The sequence below is a fragment of the Piliocolobus tephrosceles genome, chromosome 14 (genome assembly GCF_002776525.5).
Source record: "Piliocolobus tephrosceles isolate RC106 chromosome 14, ASM277652v3, whole genome shotgun sequence".
NCBI classification, from domain to species: domain Eukaryota; kingdom Metazoa; phylum Chordata; class Mammalia; order Primates; family Cercopithecidae; genus Piliocolobus; species Piliocolobus tephrosceles.
In genome coordinates, this window is record NC_045447.1 from 9796706 (window position 1) to 9815296 (window position 18591).

General features: G+C 55.0%; 2 protein-coding genes across 6 annotated transcripts in view; one reads left to right on the forward strand and one right to left on the reverse strand.

The window, feature by feature from the left end:
• Positions 1-16275, forward strand: part of WDR34 (WD repeat domain 34) — a 29188-nt gene extending 12913 nt beyond the window's left edge. Inside the window, exons 3-10 of the mRNA XM_023216897.2 lie at positions 8651-8899; positions 12924-13033; positions 13521-13678; positions 14178-14287; positions 14680-14847; positions 15017-15249; positions 15556-15713; positions 15952-16275. Of these exons, the coding sequence (XP_023072665.2) occupies positions 8651-8899; positions 12924-13033; positions 13521-13678; positions 14178-14287; positions 14680-14847; positions 15017-15249; positions 15556-15713; positions 15952-16190 (1425 nt within the window). The 3' untranslated portion in view covers positions 16191-16275. The remainder of the gene's footprint in view (positions 1-8650; positions 8900-12923; positions 13034-13520; positions 13679-14177; positions 14288-14679; positions 14848-15016; positions 15250-15555; positions 15714-15951) is intronic.
• SPTAN1 (spectrin alpha, non-erythrocytic 1) overlaps positions 16272-18591 on the reverse strand; it is an 85890-nt gene continuing 83570 nt past the window's right edge. For 3 of the 5 annotated variants that reach the window (XM_023217013.2, XM_023217014.2, XM_023217010.2), the window contains 5 exons: positions 17599-17795; positions 17438-17491; positions 17200-17346; positions 16967-17114; positions 16272-16721 (listed from right to left, as the gene is read on the reverse strand). In XM_023217013.2, the coding sequence (XP_023072781.1) occupies positions 16596-16721; positions 16967-17114; positions 17200-17346; positions 17438-17491; positions 17599-17795 (672 nt within the window). In that variant the 3' untranslated portion in view covers positions 16272-16595. The remainder of the gene's footprint in view (positions 16722-16966; positions 17115-17199; positions 17347-17437; positions 17492-17598; positions 17796-18591) is intronic. The other 2 variants (XM_023217012.3, XM_023217011.3) reach the window with 1 other exon arrangement.

Genomic DNA, 18591 nt, shown 5'->3' on the forward strand with positions numbered 1-18591 from the left:
CTGTTGCCCAGGCTGGAGTGCAATGGCGCGATCTCAGCTCACTGCAACCTCCGCCTTACTGGTTCAAGTGATTCTCCTGCCTCAATCTGCCGGATAGCTGAGATTACAGGTGTGTGCCACTACGTCCGATTAATTTTTGTATTTTTAGTAGAGGTGGGGTTTTGCCATGTTGGCCAGGATGGTCTCGAACTCTTGGCCTCAAGTGATCCGTCTGCCTCGACCTCCCAAAGTGCTGGGATTACACGTGTGAGCCACTGTGCGCAGCCAGTGTTCAGTTTTCTTTCTTTTTTTTTTTTTTTTTGAGACAGAGTCTCGCTCTGTTGCCGGGGCTGGAGTGCAGTGGCCGGATCTCAGCTCACTGCAAGCTCCACCTCCCGGGTTTACGCCATTCTCCTGCCTCAACCTCCCGAGTAGCTGGGACTACAGGCGCCCGCCACCTCGCCCGGCTAGATTTTTGTATTTTTTAGTAGAGACGGGGTTTCACCGTGTTAGCCAGGATGGTCTCGATCTCCTGACCTCGTGATCCGCCCGTCTCGGCCTCCCAAAGTGCTGGGATTACAGGCTTGAGCCACCGCGCCCGGCCCCAGTTTTCATTCAGTCAGAGAAGTTGGGCTTGGGGCCTAGCTTTTGGCTTGGGTAGGAGGTTTTCCAAGAAAAGGGGTCCTGTGGGGCAGGTGGACTTTGCAGGAGGCATCTCCTCACCTTTCTGGTCCTCAGTTTCCTTCCTCTGAGAGGCAGGAGTGCTGATGTTCTGGGCTTCTCCATGGCTGCAGGCTCTCTTGGGGAAGAATTGGCCTTCAGGCTGCAGAGGGTCCCTGGGGCCTCAGACTCTCAAGAGGGTGGACCCTACTGGTCTTGCTTTGGTAGTTACTGTTCTCTGATTCCTTCCGAGGACGTCCTGGTGTGATTATGTAAAGTCTGGCCCAGCCCTTTGTACTTCCCTGAACACACCTTTTTTTTTTTTTTTTTTGAGACAGTCTCGCTCTGTTGCCCGGGCTGGAGTGCAGTGGTGTGATCTCAGCTCACTGCAACGTCCACCTCCCAGGTTCAAGCAATTCTGCCTAAGCCTCCCGAGTACCTAGGATTACAGGCGTGCGCCACCACGACTGGCTAATTTTTTGTATTTTTAGTAGAGACAGGGTTTCACCACATTGGCCAGGATGGTCTTGATCTCCTGACCTTGTGATCCACCCACCTTGGCCTCCCAAAGTGCTGGGATTACAGGCGTGAGCCATAGTGCCTGGTCCCTGGATACACTTTCTAGGTGTGGGAGGCTGGCTCGGGGCCCAGCTTCCTCAACACTCCCCTCTGAGAGTGACCTAGGAAGCGAGGATCCTGACTCCCATGCCTCATTTCTTTCTGTGACTCCTTCCTGGGGGCTTCTTATTGGAGCCTTACCCTCTTGCCAGTCACACACTGCCTGGCATGGTGGCAGGGTATGGACTTGGGCCTCATCCCCAAAGGGATCTCAAACCATGGGACGCTGACTTAGGTGTCCTGGAGCACAAAGAGTAATGGTGGCTTCTTACCAATTCACGGGAAATTTGCAGGTGCCATATTAATGTTTGTTTTTTGAGACAGAGTTTCACTCTTGTTGCCTAGGCTGGAGTACGATGGGGTGATCTCAGCTCACCACAACCTCTGCCTCCCAGGTTCCAGTGATTCTTCTGCCTCAGCCTCCCAAATAGCTGGGATTACAGGTGCGCTCCACCACGTCTGGCTGATTTTTGTATTTTTAATAGAGTTGGGGTTTCACTGTGTTGGTCAAGTTGGTCTCGAACTCCTGTCCTCGTGATCAGCCCACCTTGGCTTCCCAAATTGCTGGGATTACAGGCGTGAGCCACTGTGCCCAGCTGACCTGGCTAATTTTCACATTTTTTGTAGAGACTGGGTTTCCCCATGTTGCCTAGGCTGGTCACAAACTCTTGGACTCAAAAATAATCCACCTTCCTTGGCGTCCAAAGTGCTGGGATTACAGACATGAGCCACTGTGCCTGGCTTAGCATTATTTGTTAGGGCCCTAGGATTTTCTGGATATAAATGAACTTTGGCTTTTACTTGAAGTAATCAGCCGCATTATCCCCTAACAAGAGAGTCAGCCTGTCTTTTGAAGCTTTGAAGCCAGGCATTGACTTCTTTCTAGTTTCCAAATTCCTAGATGGCATGTCCTTCCAATGTTTCATCCACTTTGAAAATCTGGGCCAGGTGTGGTGGCTCATGCCTGTAATCCCAGCACTTTGGGAGGCCCAGGTGGGCTGATCACCTGAGTTCAGGAGTTTGAGACCAGCCTGGCTGACATGGTGAATCCCTGTCTCTATTAAAAATACAAACATGGGCCGGGCACGGTGGCTCAAGCCTGTAATCCCAGCACTTTGGGAGGCCGAGGCGGGCGGATCACAAGGTCAGGAGATCGAGACCATCCTGGCTAACACAGTGAAACCCCCTCTCTACTAAAAAAATACAAAAAACTAGCCGGGCGAGGTGGCGGGCGCCTGTAGTCCCAGCTACTCGGGAGGCTGAGGCAGGAGAATGGTGTGAACCCGGGAGGCGGAGCTTGCAGTGAGCTGAGATCTGGCCACTGCACTCCAGCCTGGGCGATAGCGAGACTCCATCTTCTACCGACAAAGCAATAATTAATATACAAACATGGCCAGGCATGGTGGCTCAAGTCTGTAATCCCAGCACTTTGGGAGGCCGAGATGGGCAGATCATGAGGTCAGGAGATTGAGACCATTCTGGCTAACATGGTGAAACCCCGTCTCTACTAAAAAATACAAAAAAACTAGCTGGGCGAGGTGGCGGGTACCTGTAGTCCCAGCTACTCAGGAGGCTGAGGCAGGAGAATGGTATAAACCCAGGAGGCGGAGCTTGCAGTGAGCCGAGATCCGGCCACTGCACTCCAGCCTGGGCGACAGAGCGAGACTCCGTCTCAAAAAAAAAAAATAAAAAAAAAAAAATTGCAAACTTTAGCCAGGCATGGTGGCGGACACCTGTAATTCCAGCTACTCGGGAGGCTGAGGCAGGAGAAGTGCTAGAACCCAGGAGGTGAAGGTTGCCGAGATCACACTACTGTACTCCAGCCTGGGTGACAGAGTGAGACTCTGTCTCAAAAAAAAAAAAAAAAAAAGAAAATCTGTTTAGTGCGGCCATCTTCATCAATAATCTGAGCTAGATGTTCTGGAGAACTTGCTGCGGCTTCTCCAGCAGCACTTGCTGCTTCATCTTGTATTTGTACATTATGGAGATGGCTGCTTGCCTTAAAGCTCATGAGCCAACCTCTGCTGGCTTCATGCTTTTCTTCTGCAGCTTCCTCACCGCTCTCAGCCTTCATGGAGTTGAAGAGAGTCAGGGCCTTGCTCTGGGTTGTGGTGTGTCTTAAGGAAATGTGGCTGGATTGATTTTCTATCCACGCCACTAAGCTTTATCCCTGTCAGCAATGTGCTGTTTCACTTCCTTATAATTTGTGTGTTCCCTGGAGTAGCACTTCTAATTTCCTTCAAGAACTTTGCATTCACAACTTGGCTGTTTGGTGCAAGAGGCCTGGCTTCAGCCTGTCTCAGCTTTCAACATGCCCCCTTCACTAAGCTTAATCATGTCTAGCTTCTGAATTAAGAGACCTGCAGCTATTCCTTTCCCTTGAACATTTAGAGGCCCCTGTAGGGATATTAATTGGCTTACTTTTTTTTTTTTTTTTTTGACATGGAGTCTCACTTTGATGCCCAGGCCAGAGTGCAGTGGCATGATCTCGGCTCATTGCAACCTCCGCTTCTTGGGTTTAAGTGATTCTCCTGGCTCAGCCTTCCAAGTAGTTGGGACTACAGGTACCCGCCACCACGCCTGGGTAATTTTTTTTTTTTTTTTTTGAGACAGAGTGTCACTCTTGTTGCCCAGGCTGGGTTCAAGCGATTCTCCTGCCTCAGCCTCCTGAGTAGCTGGGGTTGCAGGTGCACACCACCATGCCCAGCTAATTTATGTATTTTTAGTAGAGATGGGGTTTTGCTGTGTTGGCCAGGCTGGTCTCGAACTCCTGACCTCAGGTGATTCGCCCGCCTTGGCCTCCTAGAGTGCTGGGATTACTGGCATGAGCCACTATGCCCGGCCAATTTTTGTATTTTTTTACTAGAGATGGGGGTTTCACCACATTGGGCAGGCTGGTCTCGAACTCCTAACCTCAGGTGATCTGCCCGCTTTGGCCTCCCAAAGTGCTGGGATTACAGGCATGAACCACCACACCTGGCCTAATTGGCTTACTTTCAGTGTTGTTTTGTCTCAGGAAATAGGGAGGCCCAAGGAGAGAGAGAGAGACAGGGAACAGCTGGTCAGTAGAGCAGTCAAATCACACACAACATTTATCGATGAAGTTCACTGTCTCACGTGGGTACAATTTGTGGTGCTGCAAAACAGTTACTGTAGTAACATCAAAGATCACTGATCACAAATCACTATAACAGATATAAGAATGAATAAGTTTGAAATACTGTGAGAATTGCCAAAATGCGGCAGAGGCATGAACTAAGCGCATGCTGTAGGGAAAATGGCCCGATAGGCTTGTGCAGCACAGGGCACCATGATTCTTCAGTTTGTGAGGAGTGCTGTATCTGCCAAGCGTCTGAAGCGGAGTGCAGCGACACGTGGTCGTCCCAGCCTCGCGCGTGTGTGGGAGAGCACCATGGCTGGGATGCAGTTTACTGTCGTGAGGTCAGTCTAGTGGCAAGTCAGGTTGGCTGGGTGCGGTGGCTCACACCTATAATCCCAGTACTTTGGGAGGCCGAGGAGGGAGGATCATTTGAGCCCAGGAGTTGGAGACAAGCCTAGATAATATGGTGAGACCCTGTCTCTACGAAAAAATTATTTTAAAAAATCAGCCAGGTGTAGTTTTGTACCTGTAGTCCCAGCTACCTGGGAGTCTGAGGTGGGAGGATTGCCTGAGCCCAGGAGGCAGAGGTAGATTGCAATGAGCTATGACTGCTCCATTGCACTCCAGCCTGGGCAACAGAGTGAGACCCTGTCTCAAAAAAAAAAAAAAAAACCAAGGCCGCCTGGGTTCAAGTCGATCACCTTTTGCTGTGTGACCTTGGGTGAGTTCCTCAGTTTCTCTGTGCCCCAGTGCCAACATTAATAATATGAAGATAGGATTTACTTCGTAGGGTGGTTGTGAGGAGGAATGAGGTGATGTGGGTGAAGCTCTTGGCACAGTACCTGGAAGTGAGCTCTTACCAAGTGGCACTGTGGTCAGAATTGTGGCTTTCACGGAGTTTGAGATTCTCCCTTAGTCCCCTTGACTCGGCACATGCACTTTCTGATCCCCTGGCCCATTCATTCATTCCTTGATGTGTATGCTCCCTCAGCAGCCTCCTCCAGCTCTCTGGCTTCAAGTCACATGTCTGGTCAGAAGCTCTCCAAAGCTTCATAACCTCCCCTGGGAATACTTGATGCCTCCCCGTGGGTGGCTGAGGCATCTGAGTCCAGAGCAGGCCCCACAGAACTGCCCTGTGTTCTCTGCCTGAGTGTGACCTCACATCTGGGGATGCTCTGTCCACGGGTTCTCAGTGCAGATCCCAGGGTCACCCTGGATTCCCTTCTTTCCATGATTCCCAGAGTCCAACAGAGTCTTGGGCTTTACTTGCTCTGTTGCCCAGGCTGGAGTGCAGTGGCACAATCAACGGCTCACTGCAGCCTCCACTTCCTGGGCTCAAACAATCTTCCCACTTTAGCCTTCTGAGTAGCTGGGGACTACAGGATGTGCCACCATGCCTGGCAATTTTTTTTTTTTTTTTTTTGAGACGGAGTCTGGCTCTGTCGCCCGGGCTGGAGTGCAGTGGCCGGATCTCAGCTCACTGCAAGCTCCGCCTCCCGGGTTTACGCCATTCTCCTGCCTCAGCCTCCCGAGTAGCTGGAACTACAGGCGCCCACCACCTCGCCTGGCTAGTTTTTTTTGTATTTTTTTAGTAGAGACGGGGTTTCACCATGTTAGCCAGGATGGTCTCGATCTCCTGACCTCGTGATCCGCCCGTCTCGGCCTCCCAAAGTGCTGGGATGACAGGCTTGAGCCACCGCGCCCGGCCATTTTTTTTTTTTTTTGAGATGGAGTCTCCCTCTGTCACCCAGGCTGGAGTGCAGTGGCAAGATCTTGGCTCACTGCAACCTTCACCCCCCAGGTTCAAGCGATTCTCCTGCCTCAGCCTCCTGAGTAATTGGGATTACAGGTGCCCGCCACTGTGCCCGGCCAATTTTGTATTTTTAGTAGAGATGGGGTTTCACCATCTTGGCCGGGCTGGTCTTGAACTCCTGACCTTGTGATCCATCTGCCTTGGCCTCCGAAAGTGCTGGGATTACAGGCATGAGCCACCACGCCCAGCTTCTGGCAAAGTTTTAATTGTTTTGTAGGTACAGAGTTTCTCTCTGTTGCCCAGGCTGGTCTCAAACTCCTGGACTCAAGTGATCCTCTTGCCTCAGCCTCCCAAAGTGCTCGGATTACAGGTGTGTGCCACTGCGCTCAGGCAATTTTCCTCTATATCATTTTATTCTGGCCCACGACACTCCTTCCTGAAGCTTTCCACTTGGCCGACTCCTTCACGTCCTTCACGTCTCAGCTCAAATGCCTTCTGTCTAAGAGGCCACCCTCACTGTCCCATCCAGACAGCCTCCCTGGCTGTTTGCTTCTGTTCTCGTGCCTCTGGATGTGCTCAGTGCTGTGTGGATTTGGTATTTTGCATCTCTCCCCACCCCTGTGTAAGCACCTGGGGCACAAGAATCTTGCACATTTTCTTTTCTGCTGTATCTTCATTACCCAGACAATGCCTGGCAAGTAGATGCTCACTAAGTAATTTTTTTTTTTTTTTTTGAGACGGAGTCTCGCTCTGTCTCCCGGGCCGGAGTGCAGTGGCGCGATCTCAGCTCACTGCAAGTTCTGCCTCCTGGGTTCACGCCATTCTCCTGCCTCAGCCTTCCCGAGTAGCTGGGACTACAGGCACCCACCACCACACCCAGCTAATTTTTTTGTATTTTTGGTAGAGACAGGGTTTCACCATATTAGCCAGGGTGGTCTCGATCTCCTGACCTGGTGATCCGCCCACCTCGGCCTCCCAAAGTGCTGGGATTACAGACGTGAGCCACCGTGCCTGGCCTCAATAATTTTATTTATTTATTTTTTTGAGACAGAGTCTCCCTCCATACCCCAGGCTGGAGTGCAGTGGCGTGATCTTGGCTCACTGCAACCTCCGCCTCCCAGGTTCAAGTGATTCTCCTGCCTCAGCCTCCTGAGTAGCTAGGATTACAGGTACGCGCCACCACACCTGTCTAATTTTTTTTTTCTTTTTTGAGATGGAGTCTCGCTCTGTTGCCCAGGCTGGCGTGCAATGGTGCAATCTCGGCTCACTGCAAGCTCCGCCTCCTGGGTTCATGCCATTCTCCTGCCTCTGCTTCCTGAGTAGCTGGGACTAGAGGTGCTCACCACCACGCCCCGCTAATTTTTTGTATTTTTAGTACAGATCGGGTTTCACCATGTTAGCCAGGATGGTCTTGATCTCCAGATCTTGTGATCCACCCGCCCGCCCACCTTGGCCTCCCAAAGTGCTGGGATTATAGGCCTGAGCCACTGCGCCAGCGTTTTTTTTCTGTGTGTGTATGTGTATAAATGAACATCTGCTTTGTGCCAAATACCGTGCAAAGTGCTGGGGATTCAAAGATCAGAGTCTTATGCTGGGGGACTTAGGGTTCACTAGGACACAGACAAGCAGAGAGAATTGAGTGACCTGTGGAGGTGAGGGTGGGTACCAGTGCTGAGGCCTCTCTGTTCAGAAGAGAACTGTCCTGGTGAGTCCGGCCCCCTTCCTTCCTCCGGTCTTGCCTCCTGGCCCAGCTCGAATCCTGCCTGAGATGGGAAGGAGGGAGTGTGGCAGTCCAGGGCCTTGTCATTGTCCCTTGGCCACCTGGGGAAAGCCCCTCAAGCAGCAATCATTGCTTCTGCCCAGAGAGCCTTCGTTTGGTGAAGATCGGGCATGTCTGTAAGATAGGGAGGCTGGCTTCTCCTTCCGTGTTCTGATGTTTGTACCTGTGCCAGGTACAGCTAAGCAGGGGACCAGGAATAGTAGGCGTGGTGGCAGGGTGGAGAGCAAGGCCTCTGGGGGCGGTGCTCTGCCTCCCACCCAGCAGCTCATAGTGGATGCCGGAGCTGCCGTTGCTCGCCCGGGTGCTGGGAGGGCTGCCTGCTGAGGGAGGCAGCTGGGGTGGTGTGAAGCTGGGTTGTTCATGGGCATCAGACTGTGTGTCTGCCAGGCTGCTGGTGTGAGCCAACGTGGTTCTGCCTGCCCTCCACGTCTTCAGAAATGGAGCCCTCTGGCTTCTCCGAATTGTTGTACCAAAAGTCTGGGGCAGGGTCTCACTGGCCTGTGTGGGTCCCTTGGCCAGCCCTGAATTGGTCCCTGGGGCTGAGGTGCGGACACACTGCTCTGGTTGGCTGGCATTGATTGACTGTGGGACATAGGAGAGTCAAGGGGCCATCTCCAACCCAGACCTCACTGAGAGAGGCCCCTAGCCGGGGACCCATCGCACCTGGGAGGAGGTCAAGCAGGAGGGGCAGGCAAGGGGCTGGGCGGGGGCTGGGTGAGGACAGCTGGGTGGTGATGCTTGTTTTCACCCTCCCCCCCAGAAAAGTTGCCAGACGGCCAGCATTGCCACTGCCAACGCGTCCGCCCAGGCCCGGAATCATGTGGATGCCCAGGTGCAGACGGAGGCCCCTGTGCCCGTCAGCGTGCAGCCCCTGTCCCGGTACGACGTGCCTCGGCTCGCAGCCTTTCTTCGGAGAGTGGAGGCCATGGTCATCCGAGAGCTGAACAAGAACTGGCAGAGCCACGCGTTTGATGGCTTCGAGGTGAACTGGACCGAGCAGCAGCAGATGGTAGGGGATGGGCTGGTGCAGCCTCGGGTGGAGCCCCTGCCCCACTTCTGTCTCCCCTTGTTTTCCTTCCCACAAATAACAGCCGTGCCAGTCGTCGTCATGGTCAGCAGTCACCAGGCTCTAACGTCCTGCCTGGTACTGGGCTAGGTTCCCTAAGAATAAGTCAGTGAGTCTTCACTGCTGACCTTGAGGTAGGTGTTGTTCTGTCCACTTTACGGTTAGGGAGATGGACATCCTATGTGGAAGTAACGTCCAGGGTGAAGCTGAGCGGGTGAGCAGTGGAGGCAGAGGCTGGAACCGGGTGGCCCGGCTGTTCTGCCTCCCCATGTATGGTACAGCGAGGGCCTTCTTTGTGCCAGGCCCAATTTAAGAATGTCTGCTGGCTGGGCGCGGTGGCTCAAGCCTGTAATCCCAGCACTTTGGGAGGCCGAGACAGGCGGATCACGAGGTCAGGAGATCGAGACCATCCTGGCTAACACGGTGAAACCCCGTCTCTACTAAAAAAAAAAAAAAAAATACAAAAAACTAGCCGGGTGAGGTGGCGGCGCCTGTGGTCCCAGCTACTGGGGAGGCTGAGGCAGGAGAATGGCGGGAACCCGGGGGGCGGAGCTTGCAGTGAGCTGAGATCCAGCCACTGCACTCCAGCCTGAGCGACAGTGAGACTCCGTCTCAAAAAAAAAAAAAAAAAAAGTCTCCTGTGGTATCTTATTCACTCCTCAAAACAACTGTATGAGGCCGGGCGCGGTGGCTCATGCCTGTCATCGCAGCACTGGGGAGGCCGAGGTGGGTGGATCACCTGAGGTCCGGAGTTCCAGACCAGCCTGGCCAACATAGTGAAACCCCGTCTCTGCTAAAAATACAAAAATTAGCCAGGCGTGGTGGCACATGCCTGTAGTTCCAGCTACTCAGGAGGCTGAGGCAGGAGAATTGCTTTAACCCGGGAGGCGGAGGTTGTAGTGAGCTGAGACTATACCACTGCACTCCTGCCTGGACAACAGAGCAAGACTCCATCTCAAAAAAAGACAAACAAACAAAAAAACCAACTGTATGAGGTAGTACTATTACAATCTTCAGTTTATAGATGAGGCTGAGAGAGGCTAAGTGACTTGTCCAGGGCCACACAGCTCAAGGCTCAGCTCAAGGGCTGAGCCAGAACTTGAACCCCAGTCTCTCTGGTTTCACTACCATGCTCCAGGTCATCTGCCCTCCGGGTACTGTCCAGAGTCATGACCCTGTAAACACTGATGGGCAGTTGGGCAGACAGCATTGGGTTTGAGATGAGGGAGCTTGTGTCTTTTTCTTTTTTTTGAGATGGAGTCTTGCTCTGTCACCCAGTGCAAGATCAGTGCAATGGCATGATCTTGGCTCACTGCAACCTCCACCTCCCAGGTCCAAGCAATTCTCCTGTCTCAGCCTCCTGAGTAGCTGGGATTACAGGCACCCGCCACCACACCTGGCTAATTTTGTATTTTTGGTAGAGACAGGATTTCACCATGCTGGGCGGGCTGGTTTCGAACTACTGACCTCAGGTGATCCACCTGCCTCAGCCTCCCAAAGTACTGTGATGACAGGCGTGAGCCACCGCACCTGGCCAAAAAAATTGTTTTAGAGTTAGGGTCTTCCTGTGTTGCCCAGGCTGCACTTCAGATGGGCTCGAGATGCTCCTGCCTTAGCCTCCTGAGATGATTTTTTACAAAGTGTAAACATTCCTTGAACCAGAACACAGATCAACAAAGTGAACATTACCAGGCCTTCAAGAGCTTCCTTCCACCTCCTAGCCCACTGTATAGCCTTGTTTGAAAATAATAAGTTCATGCACGTGGTGGCTTGGATTGGTGCCGCGTTCCTTTTCACAGCTGCCTAGTGCTCCACCGACAGACCACATTCATTTAGCCACTCATCAGCTGATGGACATCTGGGCTGTTCCCCTTTTTGGGTATTGTGAGTCACGTTCCTGTGTCCGGTGGACGTGAGTTTTCGTTTCTCTTGGGTCTAAACCTAGGAGTGGAGTTGCTAGTCCTGGTCTCCTGCCAGCTTGTTTTCCACAGCAGAGGCACCTCTTGCACATGCTCCAGCAGTGCCCGGGGTGTGGCTGTGGAGTGGGGAGTCTTTCCAGTGGATAGTTTCTGTTTTTTTTTTAACAAAATGAGTTTTTTTTTTTTTTGAGATGGAGTCTCACTCTGTCGCCCAGGCTGGAGTGCAGTGGCGTGATCTCAGCTCACTGCAACCTCCACCTCCCAGGTTCAAGCTCTTCTCGTGCCTCAGCCTCCTGAGTAGCTGGGACCACAGGTGCCCGCCACCACGCCTGGCTCATTGTTTTGTATTTTTAGTAGAGACGGGGTTTCACCATGTTGGCCAGGATGGTCTCGAACTCCTGACCTCGTGATCTGCCTGCCTCGGCCTCCCAAAGTTCTGGGATTACGGGTGTTGAGCCACCAGGCCCGGCCTTTTTTTTTTTTTTTTTTTTTTTTTCTGAGACACGGTCTTGCTCTGTTGCTTAGGCTGGAGAGCAGCAGTGCAACCTCTGTCTCCTGGGTTTAAGTGATCCTCCCACCTCAACTTCCTGAGTAGCTGGGATTACAGGCTCTGGCCCCCATGCCCAGCTGATTTTTGTATTTTTGGTAGAGATGGGGTTTCACCATCTTGCCTACGCTGGTCTTGAACTCCTGAGCTCAAGCTATCCTCCTGCCTCAGCCTCCCAGAGTGCTGAAATTACAGGAACCATTGCACCCAGCCTTCAGTGGATAGTTTCTTTATGTAGAATCATGAGGTCAACAGATCTGAAACGTCAGAGAATCTGGGAGGCTGTTTGGATTCCTGGCACACACTACTTCCTGGGCAGCTGGTGCCTACCCCTGGCTAGGCTGGTTGTCAGCCTCCTCACATGTGGCTGTGGCCGGCTGGGAACTGAAAGCGAGATGCCAGAGCTAGACAAAAAATTGTGTGCAGCTGGGCACTGTGGCGCATGCCTGTCATCCCAGCACTTTGGGAAACCGAGGCAGGCGGATCACCTGAGGTGAGGAGTTCGAGACTAACCTGGGCAACATGGTGAAACCCCATCTTTGCTAAAAATACAAAAATTAGGCTGGGTGCAGTGGTTCACGCCTGTAATCCCAGCACTTTGGGAGGCTGAGGCGGGTGGATCACGAGGTCAGGAGATCGAGACCATCCTGGCTAACACAGCGAAGCCCCGTCTCTACTAAAAATACAAAAAATTAGCCAGGCGTGGTGGCTGGCGCCTGTAGTCCCAGCTACTCCAGAGGCTGAGGCAGGAGAATGGCAGGAACCCGGGAGACGGAGGTTGCAGTGAGCAGAGACCGCACCACTGCACTCCAGCCTGGGCGACACAGCAAGACTCCGTCTCTTAAAAAAAAATATATATATATATATACACACACACACACACACACACACACACACTCACACAAATTAGCTGGGTGTGGTGATGCGTGCCTGTAGTCCCAACTACTTGGGAGGCTGAGGCATGAGGATCACTTGAACCTGGGAGGTGGAGGTTGCAGTGAGCGGAGATTGCACCATTGCACTCCAGCCTGGACCACAGAGTGAGACTCTGTCTCAAAAAAGAAAACCAACCGACTAACCACCACCACCACCACAAAATCATGTGCGTGTAGCACAATGTGACATTGGATGGTTTGCTTGACCCCTTGTCAAGTGTCCCGCTCGGCCATGTTGGGCATTTTTATGCTGCTGGCAGCCATCCCTACCTTCCTGCTACAGCCCCTGAGGCTTGGAAACTGTGGAGTGCACCTGTGAGGGCCGCTGCCGCTCTGGGCAGGGGCCTGGTCGGCCTTGCTTCTCAGGCCATGCCTTCTGGGCTGTTGGAAGCATCCTGCTGGGACAGATGTGGGGATGAACGCTCCACATTTTCCTCTAGGCCTGGCCGATGGACTTGAGGGCCTCTGGGGCCAGTGTGGCCTGGCCCAGGTGGGGTTTTTGGTTAGGCAGTCACGAGGCCCTCTGCTGGTGGCTTTGGGACTCAGGGTTGGGGATGTCTCCGCAGGTGTCTTGTCTGTATACCCTGGGCTACCCCCCAGCCCAGGCGCAGGGTCTGCATGTGACCGGCATCTCCTGGAACTCCACTGGCTCCGTGGTGGCCTGTGCCTACGGCAGGTGAGTGGCAGTGGGGCGGGTGAGGGCAGCGTGCCACTCCAGGACCCTCGCTGGGCCTTGTCTCTGTAGCTGCACAGGGAAGAGTTGGTTCTAAGAGCTTGGCCATCCTCTTAAGGATCTTCTTAAGGATCTTCTTGGCCATCTTCTTAAGGCTTCCTGGGCGGGGTTGACAAGTGGCAGGAGAAGAGCAGGCAGTGGGGCTGAGTGCCAGGACCGCCCTCCCCCCTGCCCGGCGGCCCTGGGCCTGCCTGCCTCGCTGCTTCCCCATCCTGCATGGCATGGACCATCCTTGGTGCCTGGGGACTGTTTTCCAGAGAATGTCATGCCCTTGGGGTGCTAGAGTGGAGCGTGGGCCACTTCAATGCCCAGAGTAGTGTCTAGTGACAAGGACACAGCGAATGTGTCGGGGGCTAGTGGGGAGAGAGGTGGGGTGGGTGATAGGAGCCCCACCCAGGGGCACAGCCGGCTCAGGCGTGTCCGTGTGCAGGCTGGACCATGGGGACTGGAGCACGCTTAAGTCCTTCGTGTGTGCCTGGAACCTGGACCGGCGAGGCCTGAGTCCCCGGCAGCCGTCGGCCGTGGTGGAGGTCCCCAGCGCTGTCCTGTGTCTGGCTTTCCACCCCACGCAGCCCTCCCATGTCGCAGGTGAGCTACCTGCTGCCTCTGCCTCCTCTCCTCTCAGGACTCAGCTTCCCACCCTGCAGAGGCACACAAGGGAGCTTTTCATGGGCCCTTTGGCCTGGAGACAGAAAGGCAGGCCCTGACCCCCCTCAGCCTGGAGCCCAGATGAAGGTCTGTGGTGAGGCCTGAGGGGGTGGAACTCGGAGGAGGAGTCTGGAAGGGGTCCACGGTTGGGGCCAGGGGGCTGTGGAGAGGCCAGAAGAGGCAGGTGCCCTTGGGAAGCCATCAGTGGTAAGGGGCAGGCAGTGCTGGAGGGAGCTGCCAGGTGCAGGGCAGGGGTGTCTGGCAAAGCTCCCTGGGGTACAGCAGGGGAGCTGGGGGCTAGGACTCTCGTTCTGCGGGGATGACTTCCAGCCAAGTGGCTCTGCCACCTGGCCCTGTGGGTGGGCCAGGGCGGGTGCTTGGCCAGGAAGCCAGGCTGAGGGTGGGGCTGAGCCTCTGCCCAGGCCCGCTTTCCCTGCAGGAGGGCTGTACAGTGGCGAGGTGCTGGTGTGGGACCTGAGCCGTCCTGAGGACCCGCTGCTGTGGCGCACAGGCCTGACGGATGACACCCACACAGACCCTGTGTCCCAGGTCAGGGCAGGGGCTGCCGGGCGGGGTGGCCCCTGAGGCAGAGCTGGGGAGAGGGCACCCACTCTCCTAGGAAGGTCACCCGGGCGTTGGCAGTTGGACAGTTGCCTCCTGCATTCTCAGAGCTCCCACAGCATGAGTCACCCCCCTCAGGAGCCACTCCCAGGGCCCTGTGGCCATTCCCAGCCTCCTCTGCAGGCACCGAGTGAGCGGCACTGGGATTCTGGGACTGGAGAGGGCCCTGGGAACCCTCTGGGCCTGCCCCCTGGTGGGTGAGCCTGGCTCTCCCTGATAATTCTTTTTTTCCTGGAAGAGAGGGAGGGTAGGGGTGGAGTGTTAACACCTGGGCCAGGTGTCCCTTGTGTCCATCCTGGCCCTGCACACTGTCATCTCAGGTGGCGTGGCTGCCCGAGCCCGAGCACAGCCACCGCTTCCAGGTGCTGAGTATAGCCACCGACGGGAAGGTGCTGCTCTGGCGTGGCGTCGGGGCAGGCCAGCTGCAGCTCACAGAGGGCTTCGCCCTGGTCATGCAGCAACTGCCACGGAGCACCAAGCTAAAGAAGGTACGCGGGCGCCCGGAAGCTGCCTTGGCCTGCACTGGAGAGCCTTGGGGGCGGAAAGGTGTGGCCAGTGGGCCCAACTTACTGGGGTCGTCCCTCCTGTTCTCTGGCTGTTGGGACAGTGCCATCTGATGCCCTTGGCTCTGACCCTGCTGCTGCCGTTTCTCCACAGCATCCCCGGGGGGAGACCGAGGTGGGCGCCACGGCAGTGGCCTTCTCCAGCTTTGACCCGAGGCTGTTCATTCTGGGCACGGAAGGTGGCTTCCCGCTCAAGTGTTCCCTGGCAGCTGGAGAGGCAGCCCTCACGCGGATGCCCAGCTCTGTGCCCCTGCGGGCCCCGGCACAGTTTACCTTCTCCCCCCACGGTGGTCCCATCTACGCTGTGAGCTGTTCCCCCTTCCACAGGTAGGCAGGGGAGGCCTGGGCCCGGGGCATAGTGGGGCCAGGGCATCCCTGCCCTGCAGGTCTCTAGCCTGCCAAGCCTCATGATGAACTGCTTCAAGTGCTTGCCTTCTGCCCACCCGAGACCCTGTCCAGGTCTTTGGTGGTTGGCCCAGGCATCATCCCTCTGATGAGAGGACCAGCTCCAGGCTCAGGGACCCGGGAGGCTCTTCATGAGCTGGGTAGCCCAGGAGGGGTCTGGTGTTGGGGGCCAGCACCGCCCAGAGCCCAGCACCGGTTCCCTTGCCTGGCCTTCTGCATCCTATCTAGGAATCTCTTCCTGAGCGCTGGGACCGACGGCCATGTCCACCTGTACTCCATGCTGCAGGCCCCTCCCCTGACCTCGCTGCAGCTCTCCCTCAAGTATCTGTTTGCTGTGCGCTGGTCCCCAGTGCGGCCCTTGGTTTTTGCAGCTGCCTCTGGCGAAGGTAGGAAGGGGCCGCCAGGCCTGGATCTCTTTAAGGGGTGGGTGGTCTGGCCCCTGCTTGTACCTGGGGTTCTGGGTTGGGGAAAGACTGCACGTGGGGGTAAGGACGGCTTCCCTCCAGCAACCCAACTCAAAGCAACCGTGGCTGCACACGACAGGATTGAACCCAGGCGTTAGCCTCCTCCTGCCATGTGGTTGGTCTCTAGAGTTTCTCTTACTCCATGTATCTGTCTTTGCAGGTGACGTGCAGCTGTTTGATCTCCAGAAAAGCTCCCAGAAACCCACAGTTTTGATCAAGCAAACCCAGGATGAAAGCCCCGTCTACTGTCTGGAGTTCAACAGCCAGCAGACTCAGCTCTTGGCTGCGGGTGATGCCCAGGGCACAGTAAAGGTGTGGCAGCTGAGCACAGAGTTCACGGAACAAGGGCCCCGGGAGGCTGAGGACCTGGACCTCCTGGCAGCAGAAGTGGCCACCTGAGGGGTCCCGGGAGGCGGGTGCAAGCCTTCGCTGTGCCGAGCCTTATGTTTCTGACAACAAGCTGAATGAAGAAAAGCAAAGTTTTGGGGCAAGTCATCATTTATTTGTCTTTTACATGAAACAGATGTGGGGGAGGGCGGGAGAACAAGGGGAAGAGCCAGCTGCTTTGATTTTCTGAAGTCGGAATGCGGGCAGCTGCTTCGAGACGTGGATCTGGGTCCCCACAGTGACATAGTGATTGTGACTGGACCGGAAGCGGGTTAGTGAAGCACCATTTTCTACTAAGTCTTCTTCCAAGCTAAGCAGGCTTAAGGTTACAGTGGAAAGTGAGAGCACACAGAGGAGCGGACATGCAGCAAGGCGACGCGGGGCAGGCAGCGAGGGGCGGGTGACCCAGGGAGCGGCTCAGTTCACAAAGAGCGAGCGGGTGAACTCCACGTAGTCGAACGCAGTGGGGAGCTCACGGCCCTTGCCGTCCACGTAGGGCTTCATGTGGGAGACGCAGTAGTCGGCTTGTTCCCGGGTCAGGTTCTATGGGGTAAGAGACCGCACCTGGTGTCTGAGCCAGCTGCACCCACTTCAAACCTGACCTCCCAGGTCTCAGAGCTGCTGCTACGAGCAGATCCAGGACTTCAGTCCATACTGAGTTTGATTTGTAAATGGGGAGAAGACTCCTGTACACAGTGCACAGCCTGTTGCCCCAGACTCGGCTCTGCCACAAACGTGGCTTTAGTTTTCCAAAGGACACCTCTTCACCCACCTCCTGAGGCCCATACCTGGTAGAGTTCCTCCTTGGTCACATAAGGCTTTCCCTCTGAGCTGAGGGCCCGGAAGGCGCTCTCGATCTCCTCGCTGGACTTGACGTTCTCGGTTTCACGGCTGATCATGAAAGCCATGTATTCTTGCAGGGAGACGTGGCCGTCTCTAGAAGGGGAGGAGCAAGAGCCTGAGCAGGGAGGGCAGGTGGGTGCTCAGGGTGGAGGCTCACAGCACCCGGCCTAAGGCTTACCTGTTGGGATCCACCGTGTCCAGGATTGCCTCGAACTCAGGGTCAGGTTCCCCTTCCTCCACCATGGGCAGGTCATAGCCCAGGGAGCGCAGGCAAGATTTGAACTCCTGATGGTTCAGCCTGCCAGACTTGTCCTTGTCAAAGTGTCTGCAGTACAAAGCCGAGGGAGGGCAGCTCAGCACGCAGCCCTACTGCCGAACACCCCCCACCCAGCCAGGGCGAGTAGGGCTGAACTCACTTAAACATCATGCTGAATTCTTTGAGGGCCTCCTCAGTCACACCTGTTGTGTTCCTGGAAGAAAAACAGAAATTAGGGAGCAGACCCTCCACAAAGCAGGCGACCGTGTCTTTTCCTCCCTGGGCTCCGGGCTGAGCCTGGCCCACAGCCCTCCTGGGTACCTGGCCTGGATCTGCTGCTCCAGGTTGTGCTGCATGCGCATGCCCAGCTGGTCCAGCTGGTCCCACTGCTGGGCCAGGCCCACGGTGCTGTGCTCCGTGTACTTGTTGTCCAGGATGAGGGCCTCCTCCATGGCGGCCCCCAGGTCCTCAATCTTTTTGAGCTGACTTCTCATGGCTCGGATTTCCTGGTGCTTGCGCTGCAGGGGCAGGGAGCACAGATGCTCAGACGGGCCCTCAGCTCAGTCACCAGCCCAGGAGCCACTTACTGCCCTCTGGTTCCGGCTCCAGGCCTGGCCTGAGACCTCTTAAAACAAGAACATTTTAGAATAGGAATAGTGGGATGGGGTGAAGCTGAAGAAATCCCAACCACCTCAGCAGGAGGAGAGACTTTCAATGTCAGGGTGGGCAGTGCACACTGAGGGTAAGTGCGGTGAGGACTCCAGGAAGCAATGGCCAAAGATTTTTATTTTTAATTTTGTTTTGAGATGGAGTCTCACTCTGTCACCTAGGCTAGAGTGCAGTGGCGCAATCTCAGCTCACTGCAACCTCCCAGGTCCAAGTGATTCTCCTGCCTTAGTCTCCTGAGTAGCTGGAATTACAGGCGCCCACCACTGTATTTTAGTAGAAGTGAAGTTTCACTGCATTGACCAGGCTGGTCTTGAACTCCTAGGCTCAAGTGATCCGCCTGTCTTGGCCTCCCAAAGTGCTGGGATTACAGGCATGAGCCACTGTGCCCAGCCTTATTTTTAAGACAAGGTCTTGCTACATTGCCTGTGCTGGACTTTGGGCAGGTGTGGGCCACCGTGCCCAAAGACTTAATTTTTTTTCAGATGGAGTTTCGCTCTTGTCACCCAGGTTGGAGTGCAATGGCCTGATCTCGGGTCACTGCAACCTCTGCATCCCAGAATCAGGTGATTCTCTTACCTTAGCCTCCCGAGTAGCTGGGATTACAGGTGCCTGCCACCACACCCAGCTAATATTTTGTATTTTCAG